Genomic DNA, 23,955 nt, shown 5'->3' on the forward strand with positions numbered 1-23,955 from the left:
AAAGTGATACAAGTGTAGTCAGGACGGCTGAACGTGTTTACCCCTGCTCTGAGGGTATTTTATTTTTCTCTTGGCCAACGGAGCATAGCAACCTTGAGCAAACCCGGCAGTGTGTACGTGCGTGACGTACACATTGGTTGCGTGAGAGCCACGGAAACCATGGAATAGCAAACGTCTGATTTAATTGGTTACTCTGCGTGTCGGTAACCGAGTAAACCAATCATACGTTTCCTAGTAACCGTCCATCACGTGTTTAAACCACTCAGAAGGCAATTGGTGAAAGTAGGCGCGTCCTCAACGACAAGCCCAGCAAGCTAATGCTAGAAGAAAATCGATCCAGGGAATCTGTTCTAAACGAAACTAAAACGACTGAACGAAACAGGGACAGGGCTATAGTTTGCCGCAGGAGGTAATATTTCCTTACTTATATTTATTTTAGTAAATTGCAGAGACCATACTCTCGTCTATTCACGGAGTGTGTTCCGTCGTTGTTGTTTTGTTTTTTTCCTTTCTAAATGCAGATATGGAAGTAGCTAAGCAGAAGCTAGCCAGCGTTGGCTAGGAATACATTTGCGTCAGGACACGATGATATGTAGCTCCTTAAAATGAAATGGTTGATATGTGCCTATGTGCTGCTGTTGCATTAAGCGATTATACAGGCAGTGCAATTTACGGACCTTAAAGAGCTTCGGCTGGCTTTCTTTTGTTCACTATGTGGGTTAAAATGCTAATAGTTATTGGCAGTTGTGCAGGGCTATGGTCGCCTTTAGCAGTAGCTGCCAATAATAAGTTGATACTATGCAACCGAGCAGCGCCGTTTTACACTTACAAAGCCGAGAAAGACCCACCTGGGTAACTGATATATTTTATGAGTTTTACCCTCTCGAGGGGGCTGCTTGCTGCACAGTTGAATTAAGTTTTAGGCCTAAATGGAGTTAAAGGCCCCTGTTTGTTGTGATGAGCCAGCTGGGGGTCATGTGGCCTCCATTCACTTTAGTAGGTCAGTCTCAGTTAGAAAGAGGGTCCCGGCGTTTAAAGCAGTTAGTCATTGGAAAGATGTAATAAATCCCTTTCCAATCAGTCAGAATTAATTTTAAAGGTAAAACTAGTTTGAAATTGTTGCTCTGGGCTTTGAAGAAATGAATGCTTTGAAATGTGTTATGAAATGTCTCGGTCACTGAGTAGTTGTATTTACGAGGATTATATGTCAGTTTCAGCAAAGCAAACTTAGTTAGCTCTTATCCTTTTTTTTTTTTCGTTAATTTCAAACTTGGCTGCGCTTAAGGCTACAGCACATTTCTTCATATGCACTGTGGGCTTTTGTGCTTCATGCAAACGAAGCGCAATTTGCATTATCTCGTGTCAGAAAGTCGGAGTGGGAAGTACACTACTGCTGTTTTAACCTCGTGGGCGTAAGATCTGTTTGAAGTTGTGAATGAGGATAATGCAAGGCACATTTAGCAATGCAGCAGTGTGTATCTTTTAGTGCATGTGCAGCGCTGAAAATGGTTACTGTTCCTTGACCCACCAAACAAAGCTAAAACGCTTCTATAACTGTGATTGAACAGTGAACATGCTGTCTGTAGCGCAGATGGGGACAGTCACTGCAAAGTTGTGAAGTGAACTGCACACGTGTTGTTCACAGTGCCACAGTTGATCTTCCAGCAGATATTAACTTCCTATCAACAGGGTGTTTGTTGATAGCCTTATTAGGTAGTTGTTTGGAGAAAAAGAAAAATGTTTGATTTATGCACCTTTTAAGGAACATGGATGCATTGATCACTGATATTGTCTTATGTTAATATGTATAACATGATTAGATTAATGAATACGGAGTCACATAAGTGATGGATCAATTAGGATCAGGTTATTGTTATTCTAAATGCAAAAACTCAAATCCTTATTTGTATTTCTTTATTTTGATCCTAAAACGTCACACTTGCACAATTACTGGCTGGATACAATTTTCTGCCATGAGGCAGTGATGGTATTGCATAATGAAGGCTCAACCAACCAATGAAAATATTACTTAAAGGTTTAGTTAGTCCAACAAAAGTCACAATGTCCCGTCAGTTTATCCAAAGTCTCACCCGTTAATGTTGTCTAGCCCTGCGGCAGCGACTTGCAAATTGGAGAGGTGGTTGGGGGAGGTACTGTCCACCAATACAAACTGCTTAGGTACTTTAGGCTCTGTCTATTTATCCACTGCTGCTGATGAGAGGGCAGTGAATGATTTTTATCTTATTAAAACAAGTGAATCTAAGTGGACTGCTGGCAGCTTAATAGGTAAAGCTTTTAAATGATGTTTTAAAATGGTTATAACATTAAGTTAATTAGCTAAACTGAAGGCTGTAGGTTTTGTCTTACACAGAACAAAAAAAACAACAACCCTAAATCATGGTATTAAAACTTAGCTTGAAAATGTAAACAGTGGTAATTAAAAATGCTTCTGAATATTCAAAAACACTGATATAAAGTGAAAGTGCTGATGAGAGAAGATGGTTTAGAGTGAGTTTTTTGAATGAAGTTTTAGTGCTTGCTACTTTCTGGTGTTTATGTTCACATTTGGATTTTAAAAAGTCTGTGGTAAGCCTTAAGAGAATGAGAGCCATTGAATTTGTTTGACACAAAATTTGACAAGATGCAGAAGTGACACTTCTAAAATGTAGGTTAGGAAGTGCCTTCAGTAATGTTATGATCAAGGACACCCCTATTTGGTGAAGGAAGTGGACCGGTCTGCTTTTTTTGTGTTAACAGCTGTGTAGATTGCACTAAGATTGATTTTAAAAATAAACAAGACCAAACAACTCAATCTTTTAATTTTCCATATTTTTTTCAGTATTTAATTTTTTGTTTTTATTTAAATGTACAAAAATAATCACACATTGTAGTCAGAAAGTTGGATTTTTCCTTTTTAGAAAAATATTTTTAAAACATAGATTCCTTTTCTTTCACTTGCAGTTTTGTCTAATTTTCCTTTGCAAAGTTCTCAGTAATTTGAATGTATTTGAGGCAGACTGTGTGTGCCCTGAACACCACTGATTTCCTCCTCAGGTTTACCTGCAATCTTTCCAAGAGCCAATGGCTACCGACATGCCCATGGAAGATGTGTTGGGTCCTCACCCCGCCCCAGCCTCTTCCACTCCTCCTGACCCAGTGTCTCCCCCTACTCTCAGCTCAAATGAAGCCCAAAACCAGATTCCCACTCTGGAGCCAGCAATAGCTGAAAACCTGAATAAAGTGGTAATCTCTGAACACAATGCTGCTCCACACCTCAATCCAGTTCAGCCTGCAGACCCAAATGTGGCCCCAGAACTTGTTCCAGGTGCGGAGGTGTCTCCCGTACCTTTGCCGGCCCCCCTGCCGCCAGCTGCTGCCAAGAACCCCAGCTGCAAGATCATGACTTTCAGGCCCACAATGGAGGAGTTCAAAGACTTTGCCAAATACATCGCCTACATGGAGAGTCAAGGAGCTCATCGCGCTGGCCTGGCAAAGGTGATTTCAGGACACAGGCACACACACATATATGTACCCACATATCCACTTCAGTCTTCTTACTAGATGTTTTTTGTTTTGTTTTAGTGAAGTATTGCTGTAACATTTTGAATCCTGTGCATCTCTTTTAGTTTCCTACCTGTTTTTGCATAGCCAAGGTTCAATCTAACATCATTACTAATGTTTAAAATGATCAAAGCATGTTAGAAAATGCTTGTAAGAACCATTTATAGTTTTAAGCTGATATCAGCAGAATCCACCATCTAAATTTCCAAAGGTTTAATCTGCATACTTTGAATTTGAATAGATTTTGAATCTGCTGACCTTGTAAAGGTTAAGCGTCTTTTTTTTTTCTCCAGGTGATTCCCCCTGCGGGATGGAAGCCACGCAAGTCCTATGACACAATCGAGGACATGGTGATTCCAGCTCCCATCAGCCAAGTGGTGACGGGTCAGTCGGGTCTGTTCACCCAGTACAACATTCAGAAGAAATCTATGACTGTGGGTGAATACCGCAAGCTGGCCAATAGCAAGAAGTAAGTCGGTCCCAACCTCAGGGGCTTCATTCGTAAATGATTGCATACAAATGCAATATCTGACGTGATGTTTTGCACGATAGTGTCCTTGTAAGCTTTGATGGTGCAATTATTGCTCTTACTCAGCATGGTTTAAAACATGAATGTTACTAAATATAGTGCAACTACGATGATGGAGAACATAAATAAACAATAAAAGTGCATTCTAATATTTCACACTAAATCAGGAATTGTGTTATTTGTACCTACAATTGGCATCAGGGTGCCAGAAAGAACAGACAGGTTTTCTGTTTTAAACTAATACTGTTTAACACCAGTGCACAGTATTTTAAAAAGCTGAAGGTTTTGTTTGTCCTGATAACCATGAGTTTGAAAATAATACTGTCTTAAAATAAGTGAAATGGGTCATGGTGGGTAGTGGTAGCTGTGGTGCTAGTGACGGTAAAAAGCCAGTTCAAACTATATTATGTTGCTGTGTTGTTGTTTTTTTAAATTTTATAAACATTTTCTTTATAAATTGTCGTGTAGATGCTATAACTATTAAGGCAGAAGAATACTGTAACAAATGAAAACCTTGGCACTGTAGCAGAACTACTACAAAAGCTCAAACTCTTATATACATTGGACTTAAATTATTTTATTACAGTCTATTTGCTGATTGTAAATGTTTGCACAGTGCTTGTTTGAGGGTTTAGTTGAAGGGCACAAAACTGCTTACAATACAACCTGTCCTGTTCTGTTTGCAGGTACTGCACGCCACGACACAAAGACTTTGATGACCTCGAGAGGAAGTATTGGAAGAACCTGACGTTTGTGTCACCTCTTTATGGTGCTGATGTGAGCGGCTCCATCTATGATGAGGTGGGTGAAGTTTGTCTGGATAATGACAATTTTTATTAAGTTTTTAAAATATTCTTGAATTTGTTTTTGTTTGTTTGTTTGTTTGTTTTTAAATAAAAATAAACCACTTCTGGCCTAATAGGTTTATAGTAGTTTATTTTCCATCAATGGGCAATTTTCAGGGTTGTTTTTTCACCATTAGTAGTATTATTATTATTATTATAACTTAATTAAAATGCACCATGTAATTGTGATAGAAAGCTGCTTTAGGAGTTTACAACTTTTATATTTCAAGATTTTTGCTGCTGTTGTAACTTTCAAAATCGTGCTCAGTGAGTAATATGACTACAGCACCATCTGGTGGTCATTGATGGAGATTGATGGACTGATGAAAGTGTAGCGTGCAGGTTCCCTTGTACTTGATATTCATAATTGCATGCTCTCCAGAACATTGAAGAATGGAACATCGGCCATCTAAACACACTGCTGGATATGGTGGAGCAGGAATGTGGGATCGTCATTGAGGGTGTCAACACTCCATACTTGTATTTTGGCATGTGGAAGACAACCTTTGCTTGGCACACTGAAGACATGGACCTCTACAGCATCAATTACTTGCACTTCGGGCAGTCCAAGTCCTGGTGAGTCACTTTGTTTTCCTGACCTTCTATGAATGTGACACAAATTGCCACTTGAAGTTCCAAGTTTATATTCTAATTAAAATGGGTGTACATACATACATACATACATACATACATACATATAAATGGATAAGGTCCCAGATCAAAAAGATGAAGCCATTTGTTGAAGTGTCTTAAAGCTGTATTCTTTCTCATGGCTAGCACAGGACGGTGACTTTGGTTTTGAAAAAAGAAGTCATATTATAGTATTTTTAGGATCAATTCTCATTTAATCTTAAGCAGAAAAGAACATAAAAAGCACAATTATAATAATTTTTTATTATTTTTTTAAAGAAAAGTGGAAATTAAAACAAGCTGCCGTAATAAGTGACCCCATCAGCGGTTAACTGTTTGTACCATCTGTCATTCTTTTTTGTTTTTTTAATCTTTAATATTGCAGCAGTTTTATTGGCCATCGAAAACAATGGCTTGTGTGTCTGTTTCACTTAATGCAGGATGAGAGGGACACATTTGTCATGCAGAAGTTTGCATTTGAAGCTACTGCTGTTTCAGATGGCTTCACTGCCAGCCAGTTAGCCTTGGCTGTATGTCACTGAGTGCACTGTTTCAGTGTAACTGGGGAAACTTGCCTCCAAACCACAGCTCCTCTACCTCAGTTAAGCTGCTGCAGGCTGTGAATGTGCTAATAGTTCTGTAGCCAGGATCACACTGTGATGGAAGCAGGGACTGAGAACATTTGTGTATTTTTATCAGGAAATGGTTAAACATAAATTAATAATAATAAAAATACAGATAACTGGAAATGCTGGATAAAAATAGAACATTTAATCCACAAAACAAAATGTATGACAGTGATCAGAATCAGAAATACTTTATTTATCCCCAAGGGGCAATTAAGATTACTATTCAGCATCACCATAAAGTGATGCTTACTAAACAGTATTTAGAGTTCAAAGTGTGTGTATAATTTCTTACAGTTTGTGTGGGGACTACAGAATCACTTTACTTCTTCGTGAGTGTACCGCCACATTACAGAGTGATGCTTCTCTCACCCCATGAATGATCTTTAAGTGCAGAATGTGCTCAGCCAAAGTCTTGTCAAAGCCCATTTTTCCACCGGCTTTCTAAAAGGCGGTGAAACAGCGAGTTTCGTTTAAGGCTTGTCACAAAATGAACATTGTATAGCGACAGCTTGTTCTTATTTAAAGTGACAACAGTGACAGCATAGGCTGAAAGTTGGATTCTGCTACCTGAATGCCTGAATTGTTTGCAGTGAGCTTTGCGAAGGACAGAGTGAGAGGGTGCTTTGCAGATTTGCAGTCATTTGCACGCTAATTTTCACCTGATTATGTAAATGCAATGCTTGTCCTGGATAGCTCAAATGTGTCTATATTTACACATGGATGCCTTATAACTTGAAATTTGTGTCAAAGTCTTCACTACATCCTGTTTATTATAAGTGTGGACAGTAATGATTGGCAAAATTTTCAACTCGTTTCACTCCTTAATCATTCTTTAGAGACACAACTTGTCTGCCTTTATCTGACCTGATTTTGGGTCCAAACTGATGTCTATGTACTAAGTCTCCAAAGCAGAACATAGCAGTAAAAACTGATGCTGGGGAGTGATTAGAATATATAGCGTAGTTTAGTTTTTTAGCTGTCCTTCCTCCCTCTTCCTCTTTGGTTCTGGTATCAGGTTAGCTGTGTGTAAAGTTAATCACAACTGCTACTGCGCTCGTTGCAAACCATTAGCCACGACCCCTAACTGGTCCCGGCAGATGGCTGCCCCTCTCTGAGCCCGGTTCTGCTGGATGTTTCTTCCTGTAAAAATGAAGTTTTTCCTTCCCACTGTCGCCAATTACAGTGTTGGGTCTTTATGTTCCTTAAGGTGACTGCTGTTTTGATTTGTTGCTATATAAGTAAAACTGAAATTAATTAAACTATGTTTTCATTTAAACATTTTTTTTGCCAAATCATTCATCTCGATGAAATTGACTAATTATGTGGTTTGGACTCAAGCAAATACAAATTGAAACTGAAGCTTGACTGATTGGTAATGCCAAACAATAACAAAGTAGTGTTTCTTTCTGTTCAATGCCGGGTAAAAAATGTTATTTGTTACATTTTGTGTCAACAGCAGGCACAAAAGTTATTTCTCTTTATAATTGCTAGTTGTCACTTTATCTTATTCACATGATTTATTTTTCAATTTCTAGTCTGATGCGGTACTTTGAAGAATGGTAAATTAAAAACAAAGATATAAATTTTTGTCTCATTGTACCTTGACATTTGGGAGTTGCTTAAACTCTTTATAGAGCCTGTTGTACAGGAGAGGTAGTGCTGTGATTCAGATTTATACTTTTCTTGCCTGCTGTCTGTATTTCCTTCTGTCACATGGTTCCTGAGGGGAAAATGTTTTTCTTCTTACCTTTTCTGCTCCTTGATTGTCTTTTTTGTGTGTGTGTGTGTGTGTGTGTGTGTGTGTGTTTCCCTCCACCTTGTTTTCCATCCATATCACTGCAGGAGGGGAGCAGTGTCATCTCAGCTTTCAGAAATACAGTATTGCTTCTGTGTATGTGTGTGTTTGTGGGTTTTTATTGTTGTTTTAAAGATTTCCTTCTCTGTTTTCTTTCTCACCTGTCTTCCTTCTTTTCACAGTATGCTTCCCCGCCACCTTTTCCCCTCTCTTGCTTGCCTCCTGAAGTGGTATACCATGTGTCTATGTGTTATAGCTCCCCCTCTCTGTGATGTCACCTCATTAAAATCATCTGTCTTGTTTTCAGACCTCCGAGTGAGCATGAGTATATTTCACTACGACTCAGTGTCAAAGTGCGTGTGGTCTGACAGATGAAATTACATTCATCGAGCTGCAGTGTTCAGTCTGGTGTTACATGTTCTGGACCTCTGGCACTGCTGCATTGCTTATGGAGGTCTGTGTATGCAGTATTCCTTTGTTTGAATACACCTCCACGGTGTTTATTAAATTGCTAAGAAGGTGTGGTGTTTCTGTCTTTCTCTTGTATCCGTGTTTAAAGATTATTATAGAAACAATTGTTGGTTACATATTTAGGGCTGTTTCATAGATTTTTTTTTTTTTTTTTTTTTTTTAACACACCAAAGTCGTATAAATCCTTTTACAGCCACTTGAGGGCAGTGTTATTACTGTTGTCGTCTCCCTATCTGAATTTATTAAATTTCAGTAATGTTCTTTGTGTAGCCAGAGAGGTATGCAAATCATAGCCAATGTGAGACCAGTTTTGCTCACTATAACAGAAATGAACTGGTTTTAATGTACAAGACATATTTTAGCAGAAAGAAGTTTTTTGTTTTGTTTTGTTTTTAAAAAGACTGCTTCTTCCTTTTGTGGTCTTTTTAAAAATGCTTTCTGTAACTGTTCATTATGAATCCAGCATCTGGTTGGGGTCTATTCCACCTGTCATAGGCCAAAAAGGTTACAGTCTATTACAGAGCTAATACAGAGAGACAGGCAACCTTTCACACTCACATTCACACCTATAGCCAATTTGGAACTACCAGTTGACCTAACCTAAATGTCTTTGGACTGTGGAGGAAGCTGGAGTACCCAGAGAGAACATACATAGGCACGGGGAGAATATGCAAACTCCACAGAGTCGGATGGTGGATTCAAACCCAGGACCTTCGTGCTGTGACGGATTCTGTTTTATTTTTTATTTTTTTTAACCATTATCAAATTGGGTAATCGAGAATCTTGTAATTAAAAAAAACAAAAAACAACATTATTTTAACATCAGTCTGACTAATTGATGCCCAACTAAACAGATGTACGAGTTTTATTTCCTCTCTCTTTTTCTTCTCCCAGACTTTTTATGCTTTTGTTGAATTCTCTTGTCTAATTCTCACCAAGCCCACCCACCTGCACTCTCCCCCCACTGAAACTGAATCATTTTCACTTTTATACTTGTGTGTGGTGGGGTAATTACAGGCTGTTAAACAGAGCACGGTCCTTTAAAACACACACTCTCTTTGTCTTTCACTTCCTCTCCTCTCATAGTGCAGCCGATTGTGAAATTAACTCCGTTTCCCCATGCAACTCTGCTCCCATCAAAGTCAGACCCTACCAAAACTACTAGTGCCAATCGCACACATTCTAGTGGATGTGTGGAAGATCTCACCCTTAGCTGCCAGTCACTTTCTTCCCATCTTTATCCCTCCATCATTCTCTTTTCTCTTTTCAGTGCTGAAACCCTGTCAATCATCCATCTACCCCAACACACAACAATAGATATGCTGTCAGTTAAAAGATTAGCCTCTGAGCATGCAACTAGAAGATAGGGAAAGGCTGACGAAAGAGAATTGAAAGGGATATTTTGAAGTGTAGCCCAGCTGCAACTTCCCAGGAAGGGTGGAGTTCATTATGAATCCATCAGTTTTCAACCTCCTCTGTAGTCCGATGGTTTTGAAGCATTGTCGTTTGACAGTTCCCAGAGGAGAGGAACGGGGAGCTGAAAATCTGCATAGAAGTTGAAATGCAGCTGCAGTTCGGATGTTGAGTGGGGTGTTCTCAGCGTTGACTTGATGTTTTTAGTAGCTGAAAGTTCCTTTTTAACGGTGCCATAGTTGTTTACAGATTTTTAAAGAAGTGTGTGTGCAACATGTCTGCAGTGGCGCACTAACACATGCATTGGCACTTCTCGTGCTGTCAAGGCTCCCCCCTCTATCTCTACCTGCCTGGAAAGGTGTCCCACCTTGGGTAAATAACACTCTTCCCCAGAGAGGTGTAAAAGTTCAAGCCTTCATTTGCCGTGCGTTGTTTTGTGCGTTTCTCACCGTGCCAGCAGAGTGACATACGTGTTGTTGCCATGGAAACCTCAGCCTTCGGACGGAGGGGAACAGGAGGACTCACGCTGATCGTTTGATTTGTTTAGTTTGTCTCTGGGATGGAGTTCTCTGAAAAATGTACATATTTGCACAGAAAGCTCTGATGTGATTTTACCTCACACAGAAAAAAAAAAACAAAAAAACCCAAACAGCTTTTAGAGGTGGACTCCAAAACTTCGGTTTAGATGTAGTTGTTTTCTGTGTTCCTGAGTTGGAGGAAAAGATCGATATCAATTTAATCTTCAGCTGAGAGGTGTGGGGATGTATTTAGCCTAGCTGAACACAGATGCTGGAATTACTCGAAGCTCATTTTGTTTTCGTTTTGCTGTTCGTTTTACAGTTTGTTTGTTTCTTTTATTTCTCCTTTTTTTTTTTTTTTTTTTTTTTTTTTTTTTTTTGGAGCTGCAGCTAAACTGCGTTACAATGCTGCACTCAGTTGTATCCGTGTGTATACCGTGTGTATACCGTGCTCGCTATATGACCCAAAACCCGAGTGATATATCTGGTCATAACTCATAAGAATGCCTGCAGAGCTTTGTGACAACATTAGCCCATAACCCAATGTCAGGTTGGAGCTAAAATCTATGCATAGCTTTTAGTGTTTACAATAAAACACTGAAGGAGGCTGCAGCTCCAGCTACGGTCTAATCTTTTGTCTACAGGTGGCAGTGTGGCGCCATGTTTCATGGCGTCTCTGACTGGAATGGACTTTCTCTTTATGCTTCCTTTTATTAATTATTTTCATTCCTTCCTCTCTGTGAGTCTTATTCTCTTGTCCATTCTTGTCTCTCATTAGGTGCGATGGCCTCTCACCGTCTCTCTCTTTGTTACTTCTTTCTCAGTTTGTTTCAAACATCTCTCTTGTTGTTAAGGCTTCTGTAAGAAAGCAGAGATGTAGGCTTTTTTTTTTTCTCCTCCCCCCACCCATCTTCATTTCTCAAGGTCTATGGAGGGTTAAACAATACCGAGGATTTAATTGCTGTAATAAAGAGTATGTAATAACTTCACAAATGAGCAGATTATAGTTTAGCTCTGCTCCCTTCCTCCCACTCTGTTTTAGAAAGAAATTTGCTTTCTAAGTTTAGCATATGACAATTGGTGTAATGCCACGTACTTTGCAGTGCCTACCTCATGTATTATCAGCACGAACACTGCCAATAGTAATACCTCGCTCTAGCACAAACACCAAGGCCAAAGGGTTACTGTTACAAAAGGATGTAAAATATTGAGGTGATTTAAGAAAAACAAAGAAACAAAAAGAAGGGCTTTTGCCAAATGCACAGATATGTCAGTTACAAAAACAAGAATTTGTTTTAGGGAGGAATAGTGACGGTTATGTCATGGGCAGTTTCATCAAACCAGTAATTGCTGAGAGGTCAGAAATAACCTAGCACTCCCAAAACACTAATATCTCCTGGTCCTGCCCTTCACCGCTCATTTGATCTTTTCCACTAACCTCTCCTTCCCTCCCAGTCTCACTATAAATATTTTTAATGATAATTGTTTTCTTTCGCTGCTACAGTGTTTAGATATTGACATTTTTTGTTCAAAGTTTTCTTCTTAATTGCACCAAGTCAATCACTAGAGTAATGCACATATAACCATGAGCCTCCGTGGTGTGTTTCTGACAGCTCTGACTCTAAATCGTATTAAAACCGTAACAGGTTGTGTGTTTTGTTGTTTCCCTCTAGCATCTTACCCTGTGTGCTCATCTGTTTGCTTTTAATACTACGGTGAATCTCAAGTCAAATTGTCACATGGCCACATGCTTGCTGTTTGACATTTTAACACATGCATTGACTTTGTATACTATAGTATAAATACCTGTTAAATATGCTTTGTGTTCATCTTAAGCAATTGATGAATGAATTAAATCATCAATGAAAATGTTTCTGTGATATATTTAATGCTAAGAATGCAACCCAGCTTTATCCACACATCTGCTTTATGAGAAGACCTCCTGAAGTTGCAGATTCACCTCAGCAAAACTGCAGATTCCTTTTAAGCTGTTAGTACAAGCAAAGTGTTCACACTAGAGATGTAAAAATATTCTGTACATCTTGATTTCTTTTAAGATAATTGGAAGAAAGAGAAGGTGAAAATTAGGTTAAAAAAAGTTCAACACAAGTCAGAGGTGTCTGACTTTTTGTCATCTTTTCCTCTTGTCTCCACAGGTACAGTGTCCCTCCTGAGCATGGCAAAAGACTAGAGAGGCTGGCACAAGGTGAGGAGCTAATTTCAATTAAAATCCATTTAAGTTTGTTTATTCACCACTTCAGCACGCTTTCCTGCCTATCTCTTTCACTCACATGCGTTAAGTGACAGAGCAAGTGCTTCCGCCTGTAGAGCACACGCCATTAAAATCATACACGTGCTGCACACTTAACACATCCCCTGAATACACACAAGCACACATTCAAAGCACGCTTATTGCCCCCTCTTGCATCGTTTAATAGAAAACAAAGCGGGACTTTTGAGCTACATCTCACCTTCTCCTCTCCCAACCGCAGCATGGACGTCATTGTTTAGCACTCACAATAAACAACTTTCCCGCAGCTTTTCCTCTGACAAACACAGTGGTCCTTACCATCAACAGTGTGGCGCATATGCACTGAGTTAGTGAAAAACTTTGATAATGCCACTTTGCCACAATATATAAAATTATATATTTTTGTTTTTTGGTCACTTGGTTGTGCTAAAATGGAGCAGCAGATGAAAGAGCAGCTTGAAGCACTTAACGTGTGCAGTCACTCATGCTAAAAAGATGAGGATGGATGCTGAATTTTATAGTAGAAGCTGTCTGAAGTGACACCAGCAGCACCTGTTTGTTCTGCAGAAGTAATGACGGAAAACTTGAAAAACTCACACAATCAAGGCCAGTTGTTCTGGACTATGTTTTGATGAATGTTTATTATCCCGAGGAGGAAGTGTTGGCTGTAGATGATTCATGAACGGTCTTAACGCCTGTCAGAAATCTGTGGAAAAGTGAAAACGTCAAACATATTTCAACTAGGGTGAAAAAACAAAAAGTAGAACAATTTCTCAGCATTATATTCTTTGTTGACTTTTATAGTCAGCGCTTTGACATGAGGATTTCATCTGAAATCTAGAAATCTTGTCTAAGGTGGATAAGAGGCAGTGAAGTGATACCATTCTGCCATCTTTCTTTGACACAAGATGTTTCCTTTTGTTCCCCATTCTTTTCCAGTACCCATGTTCTCCTTTTACTCTTATTCTCTGTTTTGATCAGTGAGGATTAACCTTAGTATCGAATGTTTCTTAGAGTGAGGGAAAAGATATCGAGGTGAGAAGAGAGACTTGCTTTAAATAGACACACTCTCCCAGTTATATGCTAGTTATCACTCTTGGGTGGAATTTAACTATGTACCATTGATCTATGTGCAATACATGGAGTTTGTCTCTATGCACAAAGGAAACCAAAGCATTCAGACAGTATTTCACTTCCTGTGCTTATAAGGAAAAACTGTTATTGATGAACTAAACTCAAAAAGGTTCGGTCACATAATAGTGAGGGGCTGAAAGACAGCTCGAGGAAGCTGGTTTTGCATTTCCAGGTCTAAAACCTTTTCCTGTGGGCTACACACACACGAAGTTAAATAGGTTTCCTTATAAATATGCAGAATCTGTAGGGCAAGGAGTGAGATGCTTTGGGCTTTAGAGTCGTATTGACCAGTCACATTTGAGCAGCCTGTGGAAGGAAGTCCATGTGGAGGGATAAGAGGAGCACATTTGGCAGCTGTAATTTTGAAAGCATCAGCTGTCACGCTGCAGTAATTTAGCTTTTTTTTTTTTTAAATAAGTGTATCTATATTCATATTGTAATCAGTGACTGACACACAGGGAAATGGACAGTCTTGGCCCAGATGTCCTTTATCCATACATCTGCTGGTTACACTGGTAAAATGTTAAAAATGACATTAAATGCTACTTTTAAAACCACCCGCAGAGTAGCCTGGCTTTGGACATTAAAACTGAGATCCCATTAGCGCCAGCTTTTATAGCAGGGTGTTCAGTCATACATTGCAGCTTAGCTGGCTTATCCAGCACCTGCCTCATTTGTAAAATACAGCTGCCGAGGGTGAGAGGAGAGCTCACTCCTGGAAGTCAAAAACATATCAGTGTTTATGTTCTACTTGTTCAGCAGTTTGCTAAATTGCTCTGAGGCACTTTTTGGAGAGGATTTTAATTCTTATGTTTTTATTCTCATTTCTTATCATTTCACCAGTGGATTTTCTTGTGGTGTTGGCCTTTAATTAAGCCTCGCCAAAAATTCCTCTGTGGAGGAACTCCCTGGCTATCTGCACAGTGCTGTGCCAGCGTTGGATAGGGGTTTGGTTGTAGCCGTTACTGCGCTGGTATAAAGGGAAAACACTTAACCAATCTACTTAATGTGTTTATGGAGCGTTTGCATTAAAATTTCTCCACAAAAGAAAGCTGGAGAAATAACCAAACATGTTTGACTTTGTGTTAAAGTTCTTCTTATGTACTGCTGCTTAGGGCAATGCAAACTGGAGTGTCAGGCTTATGTCTATAATGATAGCTCATTATCACGAAAGTATCACACAGGCCACCTGCACTTATTTTGTGGTTTTGGCTGTAAAATTGTAAATTGAATCCCATCTTTTAGAAACTATGTGAATTTTCTCTCTAGCCCAAAATGGTTGAGGAGTTACATTAATGTAAAATCTAGCCAGAGCTGATTTTTCTGTCTGCGTTCAGACCGTAGTACCTGAATCTTCTTTTGCTACCATGATACAGATCCCTGTAAAGCTTTTGTTCTCCTCTCCCCAAAACCACTTGAATTTTTTTTCTCTAGCACAGTTTGTAACAGAGTTACGGTCATTTAAAGAGTGTTTGTCAAATGGGCCCACCACTGGGCTTCATTCATGCAAAAACTTGCTCTTGTGGTTTGAAAACGACATGAAAAAATCCACAGAAGAATCTAAGATTAAAAAACACCTTGTAATTATTCCAAATCCTAAGTACAAATCAAAGAGAGCCTCATTCTTAAACACCCTAGTTCTGTAATCTCTCAAGTAATACTTTTACAATTAAGTATTAAAAACTAAATAAAGGGGGAAACCCTGCAAACCCTACCAGTACTAAACACAACTGCAGCTTTGGCATCATTTTATTCAGTTGTTTCAGTTTCACAGCCCTGGTGTTCACATTGACTTACTGGCCCACCTAAATAGAATGGAGTCCTAATTACTGTTATTACTTCCGTCTGTGCCTTTTCTAAAACACCAGTCAAAAAGTCTGCTGTGAGATGGGCCCATTGTATTGACGGCTTTACTCACAGACCATGTTGAAGTCTTTGCTGATAATAAAAACGCTATAAATAAATATAGCATTATACTGCAAAATGGGCATTTTGTCTTACTTTTATCTGCCTGGTTTGGCAGTTTTAGGACAATACTTGGGAATTATGCATTTCAATGTATGCAGAATTGTTTAATGTTTTATTTAAATAACCTCAACATCTCTGATCTCAAGCAACATGCTTTCTAATTACATTGTATATGTTGATGCTCTTTCCTGTCTTCCTCTCTTCTTATCTAACCAGCTGGCAGTAGGAGGACACCACTGCCACCGTTATTTAACAGGCTCTCACTGACCTATCAAAGCCATCCTCCAGGCAGCCAACTGTTTATGGGGTCCTAAAAAGACAGTTATGAGTGTTGCAGGGATGCTAAATGGGACTGGGACAATGGTTACTTAAAACCTCCTCTCCAGACATTTGACAGGGTAACAGACGTCACTCCTATCACTCCTCATTTCTGCCACGGCGGGAGACTTTTCGGTTAAGGTGAAGAGGAGGGGAGGGTGTAGGGTTCGAAGCAGGAACTTAATTTTCAAACTCTAAAGGACAGAATGAAGCCTTTAAGTTAATATTACCCCATGGAGAGCTCAGAAAGCCAGCTGCATTTTAATGGGGATTAATACGCAGGCTCTGTCGGCACATTATTCACCTTTATCAGCTCCAACGGGCAGGCAGGCACTGGGAGAGTAGAGAGTCCCCCTCTCCCTCTTTTGCTTTGTAGGGTGGAACAGAGGCTGAAACAATGCAGTGAAAATGAAGGATGAAATGGGTGCTGATTATACTGTCAGTCACATTAAAGTTTAACTGGGTGGAGGCATGGATGGACCCCCCTTTGAGGCACTGGTGGGTACATGCAGTAAAGGGGGTGGAGAGTGAGCGATGGAGGAGAAATTCATTCTTTTGATTATGCAGAGTCTGTCTTTCTGTCTCCAAGAGCAGAAGTGAGCCTTTGTTTTAGAGAGTGAGTCGGGGCTTTGAGATCATAATATACCTCTGACATTTTGGGCTCTCAAAGCGGGCAGCGTTTTTAAGGAATTGAGTTTGTTTTATAATACAAGATGGGTATGATTGGTAAATTACTCCAGCTGGAAAAGTCCACATTGATACAATAGCAAATGCAGTTTCACATTTCCTTTAGTGCAGTTTGAATCCTCTCATAAAGTACACTGACTTGCAGTAACTTTTATTAGTGACGGAAACATCGGTAATTAATGCACAGCTCATTGTATTGTTTTCGGATTAATTACACTGCAGTAAACAGATGAGACCATGGTTTAAATAATCAGTAGCCTCTGACTGTCACTGTTGTTAGTGCTGCTGCTTCTGCAAATTAATAACATGTTTTAAATAACCCCACAGGTTTTCCTTGTTTCTGTTTGCATTGGTTGCACTGAACTGGATCACAATTTTACAGAGAGACAGCACCCAGCTTCACTTTTATGCTGTTGCATCCCTTTACACACAGTGACATCCATCAGATCTCCCCAGAAATCCAACCTGGAGGCCCACAATCAGTGAATCTTCATGCACTGTGGTAATGTGATTATTCCACACTTTGGGCAGTGAATTAATTTCTGCCCATGTCAAGGGGAAACCGGATTTCCTTTTCCAGGTTGTGGGATTAACAATAACAAGATAAATGGTTGCATTTCAACTGGAGATGGCTGTTTATTTGTCAGTGTCGAAATACACTTATGGGATTATATTACACATATGAATGGATCATAGAAATCTATTCTCCAATCACTGTTGTATAGTAATCAGGCTAATGCAGTACATTCAAATGTGTTGATTTTCTCCTTTAATTACTCTGTAATCTGTTTTTTGTACTTTACACAAAGCAGTTTGTGCAAATTAATATATTCAATCTAAATTCCAGTAAAGGCTGACAAGCTTCTTGGTAATGGTTTATGCTAGATTGTGGTCGTAATACTACTGCAACATACTGTTAGTTTCTAATTCAGACAGAGTGTGATGAAAATATTGCATCACGATCGGAGAGTGATTCCATTCATGTCTCGGACACCCGCATGCTTCACAGCATAACCTAATTTTAGGCATGCTATTAGGGTGCTGTAGTGATTGAGAACAGAATAAGAGAAATAATTAGGTTTTTTTCCTCCTAAAAATCAGAGTAAGCAATGATGCTATCAGTGTACAGTAGCTTCATCTGTAAATTTTGTCACCCATTTCCATGCAGTAGTTGATGTATTCAGTTGCCGTGTCATTTTAAGTTTTCTTCTTCTCAAAGAAGTTCACTTGTGCCAGCTGACAGGCAGGGGACCACAGGGGCATCATGATGACATCTGGGGATTGTTGTCCCAGGAAATGATTATGATAATTAATGGCTTTCAGGAACAAGTGCTGCATTGGTGTCAGCTCTTAACCGATGTCCTTGAAATTACTGTTCATGCTCAACACTTCATTGCTAGACAGTTTCTCTCATAGTCACCGCATAATTGCTTCCGTTCGTAAAATCGGTGACTCGATGATTCAGGCTTATTAAGTGGATTTAAAAGAAGTTTCTGGTGAGAACAAAATCCATTTTTAACATGTACCTGATGGCTTATGAGTGCGGTTGACATATTGTCTTTAGTGTTGGTGTACTTCAGTAGGCTGATGTTTTGGCTCATCCACCACACCAGATACCTGACGATAAACAAAACAACCAGCTGATCTAAGCAGAGTTGAGTCTAAATGAATGAAACTACACATAATCAGTTTTTTTTTTTTTTTTTTTTTTCTGAGCATTTATTGTTTCCTATGTATGAAAGAAAAAAGTTGCCAATCACCAAATATTGGTATATGGGTTTCGGCTTTGCTTATTAATCTTCTTCTCTCACTAACTCTGAGTTTAAATCCAGTTATTCTCCTGTTGCTACAATATACAGATTAATCGTTTACATAAACATAAACTAGCAAGAGTAAAAAAACAAAACAAAACGTGGGCTGTTTTTGAGAGGCCTGCAGCACTTTCTCAAAGTCTTTAATCTGTCTTTTGTGGTGATTGAACAAAACTCTGTCATGGATACAGATTTTGCTGAATGTGGCTCATGAAAGAAACACAAAAAGATAACATAACATGAACATATATGTGTGTGTGTGTGTGTGTGTGTGTGTGTGTGTGTGTGTGTGTGTGTGTGCCCTATGATTGTTGTAGTAAGATGATGTTGTGGTTGTCAGTAAAATGCCCTATGCTCACTCTCACCCTCTGCAGGCTTCTTTCCCGGCAGCTCCCAAGGCTGCGATGCCTTCCTTCGCCACAAAATGACACTGATATCACCATCCATCCTGAAGAAGTATGGCATTCCCTTTGACAGGGTGAGTAGCCGCTGTTTCCCTACACACACACAGTATAAGGTATCCATGAGGTAATAAAGTAATGTTAACAATTTCTGTGTTAACTGTCATACAAGCTTCTTTACCAGTGCTGGCTGAAGTAGCAATAGAGTCCCTCCCACCCACTTGCCTTAAACTGGCTGACACTGTTTCACCCTTTAACACCATATAGAAGAAAGCTGTTTGCCCTGACTCTAACGTCTATCTAAAGTAGGCAACCATTATAAAATGGAATAAAGCTGTACCCCAATGCTTAAGCACACACGCATCTTCAGCCTCATAATGATCAGAGTGGAAATTGTGATGCAGATATTGACATTAAAACAATGAGGAGATTTGAAATATTTAGTATCAGAAGATGGGAAGTGGTGCATTTATTCCCCCAGTTCTCCAAGTGTGTCTTGCGTCAGCTGGAGAAGAAGTGGGCTTTTATTATTAACTTATACTGGCTCTGAAAAATTAGTTTGAGTCAAGATATTGTGTCTGTCGTAGCAAATTGTTGGGGATCATTTCACCTATCGGTTATTGTTCTGTTCAGCAGTTCAGTCTTCAAATTATGGCAGATTGAGGAAGGGGGAAAAAACGCTGACATGGAGCAGGCATCTGATGTTCTCCAGAGTCAGCATAAGGGTTCCCCTCTACCCCCATTTATCTCATTTCTCACCCCTTAGGACATCATTATCACAGTGAACGTTTGACTTGTTACACACCTACAGTGTCTTTCCTGATTTGAGTGTAAAAATAAAACTTGTGTTCTTGCAGTAGAAAAAAGGGACTTTTGATATCTGAACCACTGCCTTTAGTTGAAGAAGTTTATCTCCCACTTTCAGCCCCCTACTTCCGTTTCTCCTGTCACCTTATCTGGCTTGATGTGTCTCTTGATTGCCAAGATCCATGCTTTGTAAAGAAGTTGAGATCCGCAGTCAGATATATAGGGCTTGGGTTTTAGGGCCCCACACACACACACACACACACACACACACACACACAAGTGGTTAAAATGTGAGGACAAGTAGAGCACATTTGCAGAATAACACTGAGCTCATGGGAAGGAATTCAGTACTCGGAGCAGCAGCCATGTTTAGTCGAATTAAGTTAGAAAAACAGGGACAAGATGTTTCTAAGGATTCAAACTCAATGTTTATCCCTCAAACCTTAAGTCAGTGGTAGCCTTTGTGCAACTGGTGGTAACAATAAAATATAGCTGTAAGAAATAACTGGTAAATAGATTAATGCCTTCCTTGTGCACAGAGACAACTGATAAATTCAGCCTTCAGATATTTAAAAAAATGTGTTTTCTTGTCTGTGTGAACAGATAACTCAGAATGAAGGGGAGTTCATGATCACCTTTCCTTATGGCTACCACGCCGGCTTCAACCATGGCTTCAACTGTGCAGAGTCCACAAACTTTGCCACGCTGCGCTGGGTGGACTACGGCAAGATGGCTACACTGGTAAGATGAGACTGATTGCAGAGAGGTTAAGTCACCGTAACAGAGAAATTTCAGTCTGCTGTGTTAACGTGTCAGCAGTGATGGGAAAAAGTGATTTGGGGGATTTTGAAAACGTTTGAAATGATCTCACAAAAACATCCAAAACAAAACACTGATCTGGCTAAAAGAAAAGCAGTGATGCTCATTAATGATCATGTTAACTTTGCAAACTGGGCACTCCATCTATATAACACGTCTATCCATTTAGAAAATAGGTTTTTATCTAAATTTTGTCAGCACTTGTTTGAGACGAGGTCTGAAGGCCAGTGTAGACACTCCACTTGAATAGTTTTGATCGGATGTGTGATTCAGAGGCAGCTTTGCAGCCTTCCTGCTCTGGGTGTTTGCTTCTTTGAAGGGATGAAGTAATAGATCATATCGAAATATAAAAGCAGCGTCTGGTTCTCTGCTGCACACCATCTGTTACCGACACTAACTGTACCCTTGCATCCTTGCACTGACGCAAACTGCCTCTTTGCCCGTGGGCTGTTGAGCATGAAATTGACAGGGCATGGGTTGGTTGTGGAAGGGAGCCCAACGACAATGTCCTCTGGAAGAAACTCCCCTCTTTTCTTTTCTCTATACATTCCATTTCATGTTCAGTCCTCTGTCTCTGTCTTTGTGTGTGTGCATGCCCCTTTTCCCTGGTTTCTCTCTACTTGGCTGCATGTCAGATTTATGAGGTGCCAGTTTGCAAAAGCACATCACCCTCCCTTCTCGCTCTTTCTCATTTTCGGCCTTCCTACTGTACCCTTGTGGCCACTTGTAATTTAAGAACCAGTAGTCGAGGCTCCAGCAGTCTTCCCTTCACCAGTGCTCAAGGGAGCATCTCCACTGCGCTTGTCTCAGTTTGTTAAAGAAGAGTTTTCCATTCTGCACGACATTCTGCACAGCTCGGCACGTGGAGCTGGAGGAATGTGGAAAAATACAACAGCTCGACCAACGAGCAGGGCTCTTTCTTTCTAGCCAGATTTCTCTCTCACTCAGGCGTCTGTACTCTTTGGGTGTAATGGTTATAAAGATTGTCCCAGAACTTGTGCTGTGTAATTTACAGCTCAGTAGCAGACGCCTCATAGTGAATCATTTGGACCAAGCAGATGAGTCTTTGGCTAAAATGAACCAGAGACCAGGACCTGCTGAAGGCGTTTCTTTGCCTTTTTGCTCACTGCACAGATCTTGCGCTGAGCCTTGTTAATAAGTGGATCCTAAATGCCTGAAAAAGTTGAAAGGTTTTTCTATATTTGGGTTGTCCCTCTGTATATAGAGGCGTACATCCACAGGGCCATAATTATTCGAATTTCTTTTCCTTTTATTCCCCAAATATCCTAAAAAAATTCAGTTCTTATATTCTCTATATTCTGTATCTTGATATAGATAGTAGTTTTAGATGGCTTAACTATCCCACCTTCTTCCTGAGCAATAATAAAGTCTCATTTTCTCTTAATCTTTCTCTTAACTCCGCCATCTTTCTCTGTCTTTGGCTTAAGCAGTCATCCATTAACTCATCTCCCCTCCCCTCCCCGCCTTCCCCCTGCTGAGCCCTAGTCTGTCAGCATCAAACAGGACAGTGAACGATGGGGCTCGGTATCGAATCTGTCACTGTTTTCGGGCTGGTGGCACACGACAGAGACTGAGAGAGAATTTGGGCGTGCTTCATGTCTCAGTCCTTTTTAAAGACAAGCTCCTTAACTGCTGACCCATCTGTTTGGCTTCCTAAGTGAACACATCTGCGGTCAGAGCAGGTCTATTGTCAGCATTCCTTGCATGTTCTGTGTGGGGTTGTACTTCTATTGTTTAAGACGTGACAGTTCTAATTAACCTTCTTCTCCACCTCTGGCTGTGCGTTAGGTGTTGGCCATTTAATTTTCTTTCATTTTTTTTTGCATTTAATGGATTTAGTACCTCATTCAGAGCATATCAGAAAAGCATTGAAACTCAAACAATTTCATTTGAACCATAGATCTGAGTGTGGAAATGGCTAGCTTTCTTTGAAATGACAAGAATAATAACAGCAGAAATCAAAAAGAAAGGTGTTGCATGACTAGCTACAGTAGGATTTTTCTTTTTTTCCCTTCTTTTGCACATTTAAGGGAAGACGGCAAAATGTAGACTCCACTGACGAATTGAAGTCGGTGAAAAAGATTCTTCATATTGTTATACTTACATTTGCTGCAGCATTATTTTTCTGAATGTTAAAAGTTTGTCTTCTGGGGTTGTTGTATTCTTGGTGAAAGCCTCTCTCTGCTCGTTTGGTGCTCAGTCACACTTTGCTAATGTTCCTCCAGGCTTCCAGGGTGATTTTTTTTTTTTTTTTTTTTTTTTTGATTTTTTTTATATCCCCCCTGTCTAGGAAATGAACAAAAATCATCCTCCCAGGTCCCGGGCTAAATCACATCACTTTTTCATCTAAAGATTCAACTACAGATGACTCGCTTCATCTTTTCTGTATTTGTTTGCAGGCTTGTCTGTTTTTTTTTTTTTTTTTTTTTTCTATGAGACCAGAGAATATGTTTTTATTAGTCGTATTCATCAACTTTGTCCATGATATAGTTCAACATTTAGCATTTTTTGTGCTACATTTATTAAAGAAAGGACTGTGTCAGTGTTAATGTAGCAAACACTGCCTGAAACAAAAGAAGAAAAGAAGTGTTCATTAAGATGCAGACTAGATTCTTGACACTGAGCAACAAAATCAGGCCAGTCATTAACAAAAACAATCAGAATTTGTCCACAGAGTTTCCAAAATCAGCAGTAAATTTAGCTCATATGTAAAACACAGACATGTTACTGAGATTTTCATTATAACATTAGGAAGCTGTGTCAGTGTGGGCAAGGTGAATTAAGATGCTATAACTACAATTACCCTAATGCTGCTCATGAGAAACAACAACAAAAATCTCTTTGCCATTTTGCATTGCTGTGCTAAAGTAATTTAAAATTAGTTTAATTTTTTTCACTCTGAACAGCTTAATGAACCTTCCTGCTGCTGAGATTTCTTTCTGCCCAGATGTTGAGGAAATTTGATTAATTTAACCATAGAAAGATCATCCATTTCTAAAACTCTATAGTCATATTTGACTTTATATTTTTGCTACTTTATATATAGCTAAAAAATGCACAGCAGCCCGAGCTTCGACACTCATGCTGAATGTATATTTGCTGCAATGGCAGTTAGTACAATGTAGAAGCAACTACATGCAGGAGGACATACAAATGATTTTTTTTTTTTTTTTTTTTTTGTTTATTTTTTCTGACTTTAAGGACAGTTTTTACTCTGGAGGATAATAAACCCCTGACTTACGGCCACACAGATTAGTGAAGACCATTAAATATCGCTGAGAAATACAACAACTTGCAATGTAATCATAAACCTGGCTCGTGCCACTTTACAGTTGTTTTACCACAGT

General features: G+C 39.5%; 1 protein-coding gene across 1 annotated transcript in view; it reads left to right on the top strand.

The window, feature by feature from the left end:
• Positions 1-275: 275 nt before the first annotated feature.
• The window catches only part of kdm4b (lysine (K)-specific demethylase 4B), a 42,969-nt gene continuing 19,289 nt past the window's right edge, over positions 276-23,955 (top strand). The window contains exons 1-8 of the mRNA XM_085381663.1: positions 276-409; positions 3,055-3,495; positions 3,855-4,030; positions 4,777-4,891; positions 5,318-5,511; positions 12,548-12,597; positions 18,935-19,038; positions 20,372-20,509. Coding sequence (XP_085237789.1) covers positions 3,082-3,495; positions 3,855-4,030; positions 4,777-4,891; positions 5,318-5,511; positions 12,548-12,597; positions 18,935-19,038; positions 20,372-20,509 — 1,191 coding nt within the window. The 5' untranslated portion in view covers positions 276-409; positions 3,055-3,081. The remainder of the gene's footprint in view (positions 410-3,054; positions 3,496-3,854; positions 4,031-4,776; positions 4,892-5,317; positions 5,512-12,547; positions 12,598-18,934; positions 19,039-20,371; positions 20,510-23,955) is intronic.

The sequence above is a fragment of the Rhamphochromis longiceps genome, linkage group LG15 (assembly GCF_057381845.1).
Source record: "Rhamphochromis longiceps isolate RC_006_pf linkage group LG15, R_longiceps_female_GT1.1, whole genome shotgun sequence".
NCBI classification, from domain to species: Eukaryota; Metazoa; Chordata; class Actinopteri; order Cichliformes; family Cichlidae; genus Rhamphochromis; species Rhamphochromis longiceps.